The 16,517-nt window shown below is 37.2% G+C and overlaps 1 protein-coding gene across 4 annotated transcripts in view; it reads right to left on the bottom strand.

The window, feature by feature from the left end:
• The window catches only part of arhgef28a (Rho guanine nucleotide exchange factor (GEF) 28a), a 92,395-nt gene that overhangs the window by 30,532 nt on the left and 45,346 nt on the right, over positions 1-16,517 (bottom strand). For 2 of the 4 annotated variants that reach the window (XM_053485677.1, XM_053485680.1), the window contains exons 10-14: positions 9,184-9,284; positions 8,060-8,313; positions 6,647-6,833; positions 4,653-4,776; positions 1,537-1,626 (exon numbers count right to left, since the gene is read on the bottom strand). In XM_053485677.1, the coding sequence (XP_053341652.1) occupies positions 1,537-1,626; positions 4,653-4,776; positions 6,647-6,833; positions 8,060-8,313; positions 9,184-9,284 (756 nt within the window). The remainder of the gene's footprint in view (positions 1-1,536; positions 1,627-4,652; positions 4,777-6,646; positions 6,834-8,059; positions 8,314-9,183; positions 9,285-16,517) is intronic. The other 2 variants (XM_053485679.1, XM_053485681.1) reach the window with 1 other exon arrangement.

Genomic DNA, 16,517 nt, shown 5'->3' with positions numbered 1-16,517 from the left:
GTAGAATTGTTCTTACATTTAATATTAAGCACAGCTTTGATTTCTACTGAAGATTTTAATTCTCTTTTTTATTATTATCTGAACAGGCAGTGTATGTTTCCAGAGTGCCACAAGTTATCACACAAATATGACAATGAGAAGTCATTTTCTCTCCATTTTCTTCAAATGGGAAATGAGACCACTTTTTTTGTAAAATGGCCACTAAATGTCAGCATAAACAAACAAACAAACAATCACATTAATACTAGGGACGGGATCATCATTCGATACGATATCACAATACCTAGTTGCCTATTCTATAATTATAGAATTTGTAAAATATATTTAATTTTAGAAATAATCAATATTATATTTTTAAACTTAAAAACAATTAAACAATTTAAACAATTTTAAACGTATTATTTGAATGGGTAATTAAATGCAGCCTCTTCTTTACAACAATAGTATAAATAATAATAATTTCTCACTTAAAAGCCAAGGGCTACAGTTAAACAATACAAACTAGAAAAGCAAAATTTTTACTAAAAGGCACATATCTCTGTCATCCTCCATATTTTTAATAATGTGTTTTTTTGCGGCACGCAGATGCTTGGGACAGAATCGTTTATATCTAAGACTGATCAGCCAATCACCGGTCAATGCCAATCAAACGGAAAACCATCTACTATAATTTACCACCCACTGTAAATTCTAGTCTCCGAGTGATCGACTGGTTCATCTCTATTATAAAGGTAAAAAATTTAAACCAAAGATAACCAAAACGATTTTAGAGTTGCCACACGTGCATTCAGAATCGTTTTCCCCCATCTCTAATAAATATAGTCTATAACATCAGCAGTGAAACCATCAGTAATATACACAATAGACCAGGGAGTTGTAAATAGGTTATAGCATAATGTATTGTTGTCCCCCATATTTTATTAGACATTACTGTAGACTGAATTTTAAAAATCCCTCATCAACCCTCGAGTCAAGTTAGCTGCAAACCAGGACACACAAGCCTAATGCAATGGAAATGGTTTCATGTGTTTTATAAGTGACTAGGTTATTTATTAATTTTTAATGTACATTTTTTGCTTGGCAGCACGGTGGCTTGGTGGTTAGCACTGACTGCAGAAGGTGTGTGCCCTGCGATGTATGTGTGTGTGCCCTGTGATGGATTGGCACCCTGTCCAGGTGCCACCCTGTATACAGGATAAACAGGACATACAGGATAACCATTTTTCTCAATGATGTTTAAGCCACTGTAGATAAAGCTTGTGCAGTAGAACCAACTCGGTTGCAACAGAAATCATACATTACCATGTGTTACAACAATTATACCATTATTTTATTTGATTATTAATTATTATATTTAATCATGCTTCATTATTCTTATTATTTAAGTAGTTTACACAAAGAGCAGCTTCCCACAACCACATAAACATAAAACACATACACACAGAGAGACTCAGAGTTCCAGCAGCAGCATGCACGTTATTTCACTGTGTAAAGTGGGATGGAGAGACGGGCAGCAGTGGGTCAGTAAGTACTTACTAACAGGATTGAGCAGAGACAGAGATTTAGACAGAGACAGAGCCTGTAGGAGAGATCTGCTGCCACTGCTGTTGCTGGAGAGGACGCCATCTACAGAACACAGCGAACATTACACTCACTGTACACGGCACTACACTATACACGCTGGCTCAGATATTTTTATTTAGGATCGCAATTAACGCAATGGGAAAAACAGTGTGTGCTAAAACCTGGGTAGCAATTGATTTACAAACAAGATTTCCGTTAAGAATACAAAGCAAGGGGAAGAACAATATGCAAATAGGTTTTTCCATTGTTACTAGGAAACTGATGGAAAAGCCAAACTGAAAGCAAATCTTGTCTGATGCACATAATAATCCACCAAGTAAAATGTCTCTTTGAAGCAAAGAAATGAAACTATTTAAAATACTGTACAATATAAATATGAACACAAAACAAATGAGTCTGTGTGAATGACAACCTGCACCATTACTGTTCAAATGCATTTAAATGGATTAGGAGACATGAATCTACAGAGAATATTTCGAAAGCAACTCTACAAGCGTCAATCACCATTTGCAGAAACTATCTGTCCTTTTGAAGTGCAAGACTAAACTGTAAATCTTCTCTTTATTATGATTTAATAAAAGGTCTAATTGTCTAAAACGGGCATTATATGCCATATAATACCAGTTTCTTGTCTCCACATTTGTTCACTTCGCTCCTTACACAACATGATTTTTGTGTACATACTGCATATATATCTCAAAAGGTAACAAATCTGTAATGTGTGGCCAAGACAGACAGAAACAAAGTACAGTGATTTGTAGCTTCAGGACCTGGACGACTTGCCATGATTAATGGAACCATGAATTCTGCGCTCTACTAGAAAATACTGAAGACCTCAAGCTCAAGCCCATTTGGGTTATGCAGCTGGGCAATGTTCCAAAACACCAGCAAGTCTCCAGTACCCCTAAATAGCAAATAAATAAATAAATGAAAAATTAAGGTTTTGGTGTGGCCTAGTCAAAGCCCAGACTTGCATCCTATTGAGATTCTATAGCATGACCTTAAACAGGCCGTTTATGCTCGAAAAACCATCCAATGTGGCTGAATTCAAACACTTTATAGAAGAGTGGGCTGAGATTCCTCTGTAGCGATCTACTGTAAAAAAACTCATGGCCAGTTATTGCAAATGCTTGATTGCAGTTATTAGGTTTAGGGACTGAACCTTTTTCTAATTACTAATAACTTTTTCACATAGGGTCAGCCAGGTTTGGACAGGTTTTTTTTACCCTGAATAAATAAAATTATCATTTAATTACTGTGTTTTGTATTTACTCAGATAATTTTTTGTAATATTAATATTTCTTTGATTATTTGAAAAACTCATTAAGATAGTCAAAGAATACAGGTCAAAAAAATTAAGTGATCACTTGGTAAAACCAAGTTTAGAATTTTACCCTCTCTCTCTCTCTTTTTTAACAGCACATGTTGCTGACACAAGGAAGGAGTATACTTAACAATTTGCTAATAAACGCTTTCAGGTAACTTTGTAAAAAAGTTACAAAAGTAGCTAATTTATGCAATTATTAAATTTATTAAATAGTATTTATCAATAATGTGGCAGCAGAGCAATGTTTAATAAAATTAGATATAGAGCATACGCTTTGGTTAATGTTCACATAAAACATCAGAATGCAGTAATTATACAGGACACTGACTGGGACTTGATTATTAATATCAGATGGGCTGGTTGAAGTAGTTCAGAAACTGCTGATCTCTGGAATCTTCACATTCAGTCTCTAGACATTTTGGCCAGACTGGTCTAAGTTGAAAAAAACACACAACACTTCACTGATGCAGCAGAAAAACCACATCAGTTTCCACTTCTATCAGGCTAAGGACAGGAATCTGAAGTCACAGTAGTCACCAAAACTGCAACGTTAAGACCGGATAAAAGATCACCTAGGCAAATGAATCTCTATTTAAGCTGCAACACGCAGATGCCCCTTTATATCCATCAAGCAAGATTCACAGCATATCTGGACACACTTTCACAGTCGATTTTAAAAATGTGTCCATTAGTTCTTTATTGGCCTTCCCACTCACCAAATGTAAATCCAATAAAGTACATTTGGGATGTGTCACTATGCACTATGTGGCAGATGCAACTATCTTGTAATGCAATCATGTCGACATTGACATGAATTTCAAAGGACTATTTCTAACACCTTGTGGAATCCATGCAAAGAACTACAAGTGTTTGACAGCAAAGTGTTACTGATAAATTGTCCTGTGCATGTATATTACGTGTGTCTTCAGTGAGTTACTAAGGAACAAAAAAAAGGGCAATTTCTTAGCAGGGAAAAGCAAATGACCCCATGTCCCGCTTTGTAATTTTTTTTTGCTTTATAATAATATCTGTATTGGAAAACACAAATTGATTACGGCAGCACTCTCTCAAAGCCAATCGCAAACAAGTTGCTTTTACATTTTTAGGTAGGACCATCATAAACTGTCTGAAGAGCAAATGTGCAAAACATTACATGCATTTTTTTTAATAACATGCAATCCTACAACAGCCTTTTTTCTTATTATAAAGGTTGCACATGTGTTACATACACAGATTACACCAGGAAGTAAAGGTCACACAAAATCTTAATATGCAAATCTTCCCTGAAATAAACTAACTGTTCTTAAGCAAAGCAGCACATGCAGCATGTTTTGGATAGATAGTGAATACCTGGGGGAAAGGGCAATGCACTTTCTTTATTTCTCAAATACTGTATCACAACGAAAGGTTTTGTTTTTTTGCTTTTAAAGCAGGGAGTATAACTCTGCACCGTCTCTAAACACCAACACTTACTGTAACAGTAAAGTAATCACAAGGATGTTTTCTATCCTTACATTATATACTTCTATAACTGGTTAATTTTGTAATTAAAGTTATCTCCTTTTTTCCCCCACAGTATTGTATTTACAGGGTCTAGCAGAACCCTAAACAGATTTTTTTTTTTGATGCATGCATCATGGAATTTAAGTTATTAGCAAATTATTAGTAAAACTTCGGCATAGGCAGTAATATGCTAGGAAATAAAAAGAAGAAAAAAAAGTAAAAAAGGAGAAGCTCAAACCATGGCTGAGGTCAACAGGTGGACGAGGAGTGTCTCGGTTGGACCGGGGAGACAGCAGGCTGAGTTTGGGTGATGAATAAGAATATGAACGGTGACGCACACCCTGATCTGCACTCCCAAAGTCCTAAAAAGTGACAAAAATATAAGTACAATAAGTACAATATAATTGTCAAAACAGACTTTAAAATGCAGAAACTTGCAGATGCATAAGAATCTATTGTTGTTAGTATGGTCCAAATACAGTAAAATAAACGAACCATTAAACATAAAAAAACTAAACAGACAATAAACATTTCTTCTTCATATTTTTTACTTGGATATGTACCACTTGTAGCAATTTTGAGATCGTGACAGATTTCTGATTACTGAACTGTAGGGGTAATTAAGGACATCCATTTCCCCCCTGGGTTTAGCCACTGTAATGTTGCTCTGGCAGTGAGCTTTGGGTCAGTGTCCTGCTGAAAGACAAACTTCCTCCTCAGCTCAATCTTCCTGGCAGAAGGGTGCAGGTTGATCCTGACCAGACTTCTAACAAAAGATCTCTGTTACATGATGTTTCCCACCAACAGATTTTATTACTGTGGTTTGCCTGTGCTATAGCAAGCTACAGAATTATTTGGCACCCTTGCCAAAGATAAAATGTTATGCACAATTTGTATTGTTTTAAACTATCCATGAACTAAAGTCAATTTATTATCAATTGGCAAAATTTTTTTTTATAAGAATTATTAAATAAGCAACAAATAATTTTGAATAAACCAAGTCCTTATAAGTGGTTAAGAGATCTTAAGTATTTACAAATTAAAATAAAAAAATAATTAAAGAATTATATGAACAAAAAATATAAGGAAAAATGTGTTGATCTGACAAAGATTATAAACATGTATATATTAACTGTCAGGGCAATAATTAAGAAGCTTAAAACCCCTGAAGCTCTAATAAACCCCCACACGCTGAGGAGGTTAGAGATGGTAGCACTTTAATTGGAGATTAGGTAAACCTAGACACGACCTCCATGCCCACAAACAGTTGGAAGACAAGCTTTTTTTTTTAAGCTAATCTAAACCATAAGTGCCTGAAAGTTGCAAAAACTGCATGAACTTTAAATGGAGTTAAATTCTATGGTCTGTTATGTACAAAAAAGGTGAAAACCTTAAGTTGAGCCAACACTGTGTTTAAAACATATGAAACGTGTAAAACTTGCGAACTCGGTTTAAAGTCCTCACACAGTAAATGTCACAATTTGAGTTGATCAAATTGTTGGTTAGCCATCTGCCATAGTGAAGATGGTTTAAACATAAAAAAATAAGGTTTGTAATCAGATCCTGGTAATCGTAATGCTGAGTGATTGGAACGGACGAGAGAGGAAGTTTTACACGTTTTATATGTTTTAAACACAGTGTTGGCTCAACTTAAGGTTTTTACCTTTTTTCATATTGGGTCTAAAGGATTACGCATACAGTTAACAGTTTTAGTGGATTACTTAATAACTACTATCAAAATACAAATAATATTTGATAAAACAGAATATTTATTCATTATTTACAATACATTTATATAGTGGCCTGGAAAAACCTAACCTAAACTTATACAATCTTGTGTAAACGGCTCCCCTCGTTTTTTCATTGTCAATTAAATTAAATGATGTATATTATAGTAAATTAACGACGCCTAAAGATACAAATAGAAAAAATTACCATATGCGTAATCCTTTAGACCCAATATGATTCAAATATATTAAATATTACTGCCTGTTTCTCAGCTCTAAATCAGCATTGCAGTGTGTGTGTGTGTGTGTGTGTGTGTGTGTGTGTGTGTGTGTGTGTGTGTGTGTGTGTGTGTGTGTTTGTGTGTGTGTGTTTGTGTGTGTGTGTGTGTGTGTGTGTGTGTGTTTGTGTGTGTGTGTTTGTGTGTGTTTGTGTGTGTTTGTGTGTGTTTGTGTGTGTTTGTGTGTGTTTGTGTGTGTTTGTGTGTGTGTGTGTGTGTATCTGTACCTTTGGGGAGGCATGGTTAGAGGAAGCAGAGTGAGAGCTAGTGCAGCTGAGGTCTGAGGATGGATTAAAGCTGTCCTGTTTGTCTCCATTGTCCTTAATTTCAGATGATATCTGAGGGAGAGGCTTCTTCATCAGCATGTCATCATCCTCCTCTTCACTGTCCATTTCCAAGGCCACAAGATTTGGGCTTTGTGAAAGTGGGGAAAGTTTCATTGAATAAACTGAATGAAACAAGAAGTTCAGCCAATGCCAGGGAATACTTTGATGTATATATGGTATTGATTTTAGCTTAATGTCCACCATCCTATAGACAGTTTAGAGACATTTCTCCTTCCAAGTGTCTGCCTACTGTACATGTACAGATTACGTTTAGGTCTTTACTGTCTCCTTTTCCAGGTAGGTAAGAAACAATCAAAACTTTGGAACTGACTAGTCTTGTTAAGATTTTTGGCAAAATCTAGGCTTCAGTAATTATTTTGAAACTTGTTTAAACAGAAACAACTAACACAGAAATAATGTACAGGAGTATGACTAATGCAACACTTTTTCATTTCTAAATATATACATCTCTTTTTTTTATGTTAGCTTTGGCAAGAGAGACATCGCACCACTCTGTACAATATTTAATTATTTTACATACAGTAAGTACCTCCAATGTGTTTTATTCCTAACACAAGCTGAATCATATTAAAGTAACTCCAAAGTGTTCCCTGTTACTCGTGTTATGTACATCATGTGGCATTCTAATCGTTTCAACATACAAGACTGAGGAGTTCTACTTCTCTTAAGACTTTGTGTTGAGTTACAACCATCTTTAACTTATTGTTAAACTGTCAGTCTAAGCGTAAAGTTGTTAAAAGACGTGACATTTCTTTCACTTCTACAGTGATGGCCAAAAGTATTAAGACAAGTTATGCCACATATTATAGTTCTCCCTGTAAAAAAAACAAGTTATTTCATTGATTAGTTCCGTCTGGAGTAGAGTTGTGCTAATTTTACCTGACAACTAGTGAAAAACTGGGACAACAGTATTCAACTTCTAAATCCAATAGAAAAAAGCCAATAGAATTCAGTTGGATGTGGGTGAAGAAGGCAGTAGCAGTTATGAAACAGTCTTCTGTACATGATCTTAATAAAGGAACGGATTAAACAAGTGACACTAGATAACTGCAGGCGTCTTTTTGACTCTGTGCTCAGCCAGATCTAGCAGGGTTTGAAGAATTAAGGATTTCGTAAAAAATATAAATTGCTGTATGCCAATTTCATTTTGTAAAATGACACATTACTTTAATTACCTTAATTGTCATTATTTTAAACATTTGAGAATACAATCAAATAAATAACTATAAACAATGCTATCCTTAGTCTGACTGATCTGATGTGTATATGTATATATCAGCTGTGCATACTCACCTAATTTCATATGATTCCGAAGGTGAGCTTGCACTGTGATTGTCATGTTCATTGTGACAGCTACTACGGAGAAACCGGTCCAAGACCAGTCCTGCTGAAGAAGTGGGGGAGAAATGAGCGAGGGATGGAGAGAAAGGACGAGAAAATGGACGCTGCACTTTCATCCTTTCAATTCTGACAGCAGGTGATGAGTCAGTGGCGGAGCTGTCATTGGTCACTGCAGCAATGTTGTACTTCCTGTGCAGTTCATCATTCTGAAATAAATAAATTTCATTTTAATTTTAATTAGATGAATGAAATGGATGAATGGTGGATGGATGAATGGTGGATGGATAGTTAGATAGGAATACAAATTCACAATAGCCAAAATACTGTGGTTTAAATAAAAAAGAAAGAAAGAAATCTAGATCTAAAGATCAAAAAGTCCATAAAAATTAAATGCTGATCAAGTCTTTACATTAAAAGCCTTCATGAGAGAAGATAATTAGCTCACAGAAATGCACTATTGCAGGGTTAATCTGTGTGTAGATTAGTTCATAATACTCCGCAGATTCAGACTGATTTAGCATTTAAACACTCTCACTTGCACAGGTGCATACACACACACACACACACACACACACACACACATACGCACTCATACATACGCACACACACATACATACGCACACACACATACATACGCACACACACATACATACGCACACACACATACATACGCACACACACACACACACACACACACATACGCACAGACACACACATACAGTACATACTCACACACACACACACACACACATACGCACACACACACACACACACACACGCACATGCACACACACACACACACAAATACACACACGCACATACGCACACGCACAAACGCACACACACATACTCAGACATACTCAGACATATACACACACACACAAACACACACAAAAACACATACGCACACACATACGCACACACATACGCACACACATACGCACACACATACGCACACACACACGCACATACGCACAAACACACACATATACACACACATATACACACATATACACACATATACACACATATACACACATATACACACATATACACACATATACACAAACTCACACCTTTCCAGTGCGGTTGATCATGGCTGTGAGTCTGGCAGCAGTGATGTCTGTAGACTGACCCTGGAATGGAGAGCTGGAACCTGAAGGAGAGCACGACTTCTCTGTAAAAGGAAAAATAAGACAGAAAAGAACAAGAAAAAAATTAAAACAACGTTCCATTAGCCCCAGTGACATATAATGAAACTGACAGGAGACTTTGTGATAATGATTGTTCTTGAAAACTCCTTTAGAAAGTACAGTATAACACAGGGACCAATCAAAAGGAAAAATGTGGCCCTGTTATACTGAGAGAGCATTTTCCTATATTCATGCGCAAAGGCTCACTGAAGGGCCTGATGACTAAGAAAATACAGTAAAATAAAATCACACCAACCATATCTCAGGCAAATTAAATCTTATCTTGATATCTTGAAACAACATGTAAGAAATCTTTTAGGGCCAATTTTAGGCACATCAATGCTAAACAAAACCAAGGCTGTCTTGTGTCCAGACTCCTTAACAAAACACATTAAACTGTTTTTTCCCCCTTAATTAATCAACAATCAGAATAGTTCAGTTACCCTCCTGACAGCTGGACTCTACTGTTCTGTATGTTGCATTTGTTTTCACTGTTATTTTTTTTACTAGCAGCTGAAAGTTTGGCAAAAGAATTAGTTCTCATATACGATCACACAGCGATATATAGACAAAGTAGTTTGTAGAAGATTTCGTGTCCTCATATGAGGAAATGTGAGTCACAAGAGGTTAAAAAACAAAATAGCAATTACAGTATATTAAGACCACATTAGTCCTGTCGGTTTATTGTACATTTCCATAAAAAATGTTTAATACTCCACACTGGCTTGTTTAAAAAAAACATTTTCCCCTAAACATTGAACATCTGAAACTTTTAGTGCTTTAAATTGTTAACTACCATAAAATGTGGAAACCCAAGAGGAAGGAACGGATTTATGTGCACAAATTATTACAGGAAAGGAAAGACAACACTGATGTAGGCTGGAGTCTAAGTCGGCTAGATAAACAGTACACATGTGTATCCTGCTTTTAAACAGCCAAGTAGTAAAAGTCTAGTTCTCCCCCTGACACACACACACACACACACACACACACACACACACACACACACACACACACACAAAAGAAAGAGGGATAGAGAGAGAGAGAGGTTGATGTCTGGCCTGTTGTCTGGCTGGCTGGCTAATGTAAAGGAAATCCTGTTCATCCAAGGGGAATTTCCTTATTCATGCAGCCAGGACAGCCAACACAACGTAGTTCTACAAAAGCTGACGGTCCTTTCTGATTATGTATAAGCAAAAATATGCTAAATAGAAACATGAATGTGCTCGCTCTCGCGCACACTCACACACACACACACACACACACACACACACACACACACACACACACACACAAATTATTCACATGCCAGTTAAAATTTCTGTTTCATCAGTGCATTCCCTGTCACTGCTGTGCAAGTGTGAACGTGTTACATTTGTATCAGTTCATTCGCAACATGCGGGCAAAAATGGACGCCCCACTTTTGATTTGCACAAAAAAAGAGCAGCGTGCAGTAAATAGTTTTTTTTTGTAGTCTGAGGGTGTATGAAAACACCCGAATTGCATAAACAGAAGCAGTTAAATATCTGCAAACACAATTTGGACTACTGTAGTACTCTAAGGAAGGTGAAAGTTTCTCAAAGGGAATCATTACTGGTAACGATACATGGATTCATCCCTATGAGCCTTAGAGTAAAGGGCAGAGTATGGGTCGGAAACATCCTCAATCGGCGACTTAGAAAAAATTAAAAGTCAACCATCAGCTGAAAAAACATGATTCTCAAGAGCCAGTAATCAGGAAAAAGGTGCAACGACCAACAGTGCTCGTTACAGTGGCTCGTCACAGTGGCTCTTTACTTTAAAGAGCTGAAGCCTAAACTTCACATTAAACACAGAGGACTGCTATCCAAGGGCATTGTCATCTTGTCATCAACACAATGCACATACGCACACTTCTACCTACAATGTCAATACAGACTTTGTTTTGAGTTGTTTAAGCATCCTCCCTACAGTTCTTTACCTGCTTGGTCCTCTGAAAGCAGTATATATATACAGTATTAGGAATAAAATTCACTTCTGATGAAGAACTAAAGACAGTGGCGCATTCGTGTCTCACAGCTCAGCCTAAAACATTGACAGGTTAACAGATGAACAAAGTGTATCGAAACATAAGGAGTCTGGTTAATTTTTACTTACCCCCGTTAACGTGTGTGGGTGTGTGTATGCATGTACAGTATATACGTATAAAGATTTGAGTAAGTGTATACATTTGAGTGACTTTGACAAGGGTCAACTTGTAAGGGCTCGACGACTAGTCAGACTAACTAGCAGCTCTTGTTAAACGCTTCTGGTCTTCAGTACTCGAGACCTATCATGTGTAACGATTAGTACCCCTTCTTATACCTATACATACTTTCAGGATCCTCAAACCATGAACCATGATTTCAGGATTCGAACCTCCCATGATCCTCAATAGCTTTTGTAGGATTGTGTACGCCAAAAAGCTCCACTTTGGTCTCATCTGTAGTAGACATTGTTCCAGAAGCCTTGTGCTTTGTTCAGATGCAGTCAGTCATGTTTCCGTCTTTTTAAACAGAAAAGGCTTTCGCTTGTCAACCCTTCCGGACAAACTGTACTTGTTCATTCTTCTTCTAATTGTGCTGTCATGGACTTTAACAACAACCTGTTCAGTGATACCCGTAGGGTCTGAGATGTAACTAATTACTTTTATTTTCATTCATTTTTGTTTTTATTAATTTCTCTGAGTGTTGTATGGTATTGTGTGTAAGGGTGAACTTGCTACAGTATTCAATTGGCAAAGGCTTTGAAGGCCTTCCACTTCCACTACAGAAGGTTAAACTCCACATTATTTGAAAATTGTTTTATAACTCTTTCAAGATTGTTATGAAGCAACATTTGCTTCTATAAGACCATTGGCGATTTCTTTGCCTCTTGGCATTGTGTTAAACATACTGTACCTGAACGCTCCAGACCAGCAAAATGCCAAACTGTTTTTATAGAGGCCTGCATGCCTGCTGACCATCAATTAATAAAGGGCTGATTATTAACAGCACCTGGCTGTAACTTACTCTAGTAAATCCTGCATAAGCAGTTAGGAGGTACATAATATTGTCCACGTAATTTTTTCTATTTGGTTCCATTTTTGTACGTAAAAAAAAGATAATGGCACAGTAAAAAAAGTTAGGTTGTTATTCATGTAAAGTTATATTTGCTCGATACTGAGTTTTTACACAAAATTTTGAACATGTATGTTTGTTTATGTACAGTATATATAAACAAACAAACATACATAAATACATGAACACATACTATTATTATTATTATTTTATAACGGAATAGTTGTATGCTAACGCTGTAGATCAGGCATCACATCCTGCTCTCTGCCTTTGCTCAACTATGGAAAAATACACACGCACGCACACGCACACATAGACACACACTACTGGCCACTCAAATGCTTGCCAGCAACAACATGGCATCTGGCAAAATGGATTAAATGCAGAGAAAAAGATTTACTAGCTCTGCTCTGAAAAGATATGTGTTAGTTTCAAGGTTTTCAACAATGGAACGGTTTAATCTTGACGTCAATGAAATGGATCCTTTTCTGCACAAACACTCTCAAAAACAACCACCTCGTAGTGAGCTTCCAGGCCAACTGGGTCACATTTGCCAATAAATCAAACACCTTGGCAACGACATGAAACACAGGTCAAGGTATAATGAGAATTTCTCATCATGGGCAGCATGCTCATATGAGTGATGTTACTGAATATTAAATTGTTATTTATAATAAACATGTGTTCTAAAGCAAAGAACTCAGACATTGCTGATTAAGAGGAACGTCCAATTCATGCATTGTTAGGAAATTGCCTGGTCAGGGTCAATCTAGTTTAAATTTTGTTGTAAACAAGTAGTAAACAATCTAATCAGAGGATTTCACTTAAAAGTGTTATAACATTTATAACAAATAATATCTTAAAAGGTATGAAAGTTTGTTTGGAGAAACCTACAGTCACCAGAGGGCGAATGTGTCAGGGAAAAAAAACAGTTCGATTGACCTGGGTAAGATCAAATATACACTAAAGTAGTGTAGCAGGAACAGTCAGAGATGTTGACAAGACAGGCATTTTATGGGGTATAGTGATTGTTCATAAAAAAAATAAAATAAAAATAAAAAGCAAACCCCTTTTCATTTAGATTATATTTACTTCAGGTGTAAATACAAGTACAGCTAAAGTTATGTGAAGCGCTTTACAGGTACACTGCCTTATTCTCCTGGAGCAAATAATTGCATTAACATAAAGGAACATGTCAATACCGCCTGGTATGTTAAGCATAAGACTGGCAGAGTGGCACAGCAGGTACAGTAGTAGCAGAAGTATTGCTGCCTCACAGCTCCTGACCTTGAGTTACTGATTGGCATATTTATTGTAATTTCTTGCCTAATATCTGAACATGCACTATAGCTGCCATTCTAGAAAGTGGGAGTGTCAACATTAGGTTTTGACTGAATACAAAAGCAACCTGAGAGCTCACTGACCCGCTTTTATGATCATTACACTCTCGCTTTCTTTTCTCATAACCCTCCCTTCTTACCTGCTTTGGTCCTCCGCTTCAAAATCCTCATTTTAGGAAACGAGGGCCAGGAGTAGTTAAAAGGAGAATCTGAATCCGAGTCCATGCTTCTTTTCTTTGTCTTTTCTTTGCTTAATTTTTCAGGGAAAAAAAAAATTTAATCCAAAAAATACCAAAAGTTTTATACAAAAATAAAATCCTCAGGCACAATCCCGTAGGCTGGAGGTGAAAGCGGGTAACGGCGCAGATGACTGAATGGAAGTGTGTGTAAGAAGTTGGGCTCTTTCCACACTCTATACTCCCACGTTTTCGGTGCAGGGAAAAGTCCGATTTCCAATCCCCTTGGCTTGACAGAGAGGAGCAAAACATGGAGGGGTTTAACACAAGGTGTCCTGAAGTATCCACAAGGTCAGCCAAGGTTTAGGAATCATTAACCGAACATGCTAATGAAGCCCCAGGAGGGTCCGCAGACAAGCAGGGGGCAAAAGACTAAAATTCCAACACACATCACGCACAAAGAATACAACATGACTACACTGTTCTGTTAAATATATTCTCAAAACTCCCTGCAGTCTTCATGGGAATAAACAAGAGCGTAAAGCGGAAGCACGTGATGTTAGCGTTCAACAGCATCCAAAAATACCTATTAAACAATAAAGCTAGCATCAAATCCATTTCACAACTGCACTTAAACCAAAATATAACTACCAGAAAGTCTTCAAAAGTCTCTCTGGTTGCAATGTGAATTACAGCTGTATACGTTTTACAATAAATTATTTAATAAGCAGACACTGTCTGATAAATATCAGTAATTTGTCATTATTTTAAAAAGCAAAAACCTAATTTTTCAGCATTTTTGTGCAAGCACGATGCAAACTCTGCCCTCGCCTCCTAATGGTCCAAAATCAACACACTGATAGCTCAGGCAGATCCAACATGTTGAAAGTAGATTACAGCCATGTGTGCATCTAGTGTGTGTGTGTGTGTGACTGGATAGTCTTCTCTGCATGTGGCGGACTTCCTGTCTCTGCTGAAAAGCCACACACTCCGCCATGCATATGCATGAGTGTTCTGTAGCAGTTAACCTATAATTGTGTGTGGACTGTGTGTACGAGAATCCCCTGCAGTCAAATGTCTTCATGCGTCTCAATCACATTCCAGATCAATAGTGAAGACAAAAAGTAGACAAAAAAGCCTCCTGAGGAATAAAGGAACTCTGTGGTAGAAAGTAGGACACGTGTAGAGTAGCTGTAGAAGTCCTGTACAAAAGTTCTCCTGCCAAAGTTTCTCCAGACGTCTGACATTTTCAGTCCCTTCTAATTTTCTTCAGGTCGTGAACATTTTTATCCTTTCTCTTTTCTTTCTCATGAGATATTTGTGCTGAACTCCGGAGTAAAGTTTCTCCAACCAATGTTCTTCTGTTCCCTGTCTCGGGTTTTAACAAGCGTTTTTATTCTCTCTTTCTTTTTAAGATGTCTTCATGGCGTGAGCTCTGCTGAGCAATGTAGGGACTCCAGTAGAGTTTTGGCTGAGCACTGAAGTCATGACCGTTTTATATTCTCTCTCTCTCTCTCTCTCTCAAACTATCTCCCCCCTTTTTCTCTGTGCTCTTAAATTACCTTTTTATGTGATACCAAATGCTGCCTTAATAAATAAATAAATAAATAAATAAAAAACATAAGAGGTACAGGACAGAGGTACCTTGGAGAACCCAAGACAGCAACAGTGATGAAAGTGTGTGTTTGTGTGTGCAACTTTACAAATTTACAACCTCTTTCCTAAGTAAGATAGATGCAAGTGTTTTTCCTCCTTCATTCTTACAGCCGTGACCCTGACAACTTAATTTATACTGCCACGGTGACAAACTCTTCCTACTCTGAACCCCCCTCCTCCTGTCCTGCTCCTGGGGTGATTCTGTGTCTGCATGCAGGGGTATTGGTGCCCGTGTGTGTATGTGTGCATTTGTGTATGTCCGTGTGTCTGTCTGTGCGTGCTTGTGTGGCACAGAGAGACTAAGAAAGGTGCCAACATCTAAACAACAAATCTAGAAGACATGCAGGAAAAAATGTTTTGCCAAAGAAACCCTAGACTGTGCCAATGGACGAGACATCCTTTTTTTCCTGACACAGATGTGCCATAGTAAGAAAACAGAGAGGTGAAGGTCTAATGTGATCCCTAATTAATCATAATATGAAGCTCCTATTTATTTTTACTAAAACCAGAGACCACAGTCCTCTACTATTTTTTTAGCTCACGTGTCAGAGGCTCACAAATTATCAGGTCGAAGTTCACCTGAATAAAGTCGGTGCAAAAACGAAAGTAAGCGTTACCAGACTCGTGCGCAGTGTTTGTTTTTCCAACGGCTGATTTTTTTTTTTTTATGGTAGGTCCGACTGCTGCTTTTCCCGAAATGAATAAATAACTTCAAATCCACCTCCATTTTAAGAGGTCTCATGAATCTCCATAGAAGGTTGTTAAAAATTGTAAGTTCTACCTTTAACTTCTTTTAAAGGTAGAACTTACCTGTGGTGTAGAGCAGTTTGGCTTCAACTAAGAAGATAAAAGGTGCTGCAAACTGGAAGGTCCTGTCTAATGTTTAATTGTTCATTAGCATGGATTAGAGCTAATTATCTTAAATGTCTGCTTTTATGCAAATCATACAAACTTATAACCATTTCTCT

The sequence above is a fragment of the Clarias gariepinus genome, chromosome 24, assembly GCF_024256425.1.
Source record: "Clarias gariepinus isolate MV-2021 ecotype Netherlands chromosome 24, CGAR_prim_01v2, whole genome shotgun sequence".
NCBI lineage: Eukaryota > Metazoa > Chordata > Actinopteri > Siluriformes > Clariidae > Clarias > Clarias gariepinus.
Note: the sequence above shows the minus strand (reverse complement) of the source record. Positions and strands in the feature narration are given on the sequence as shown.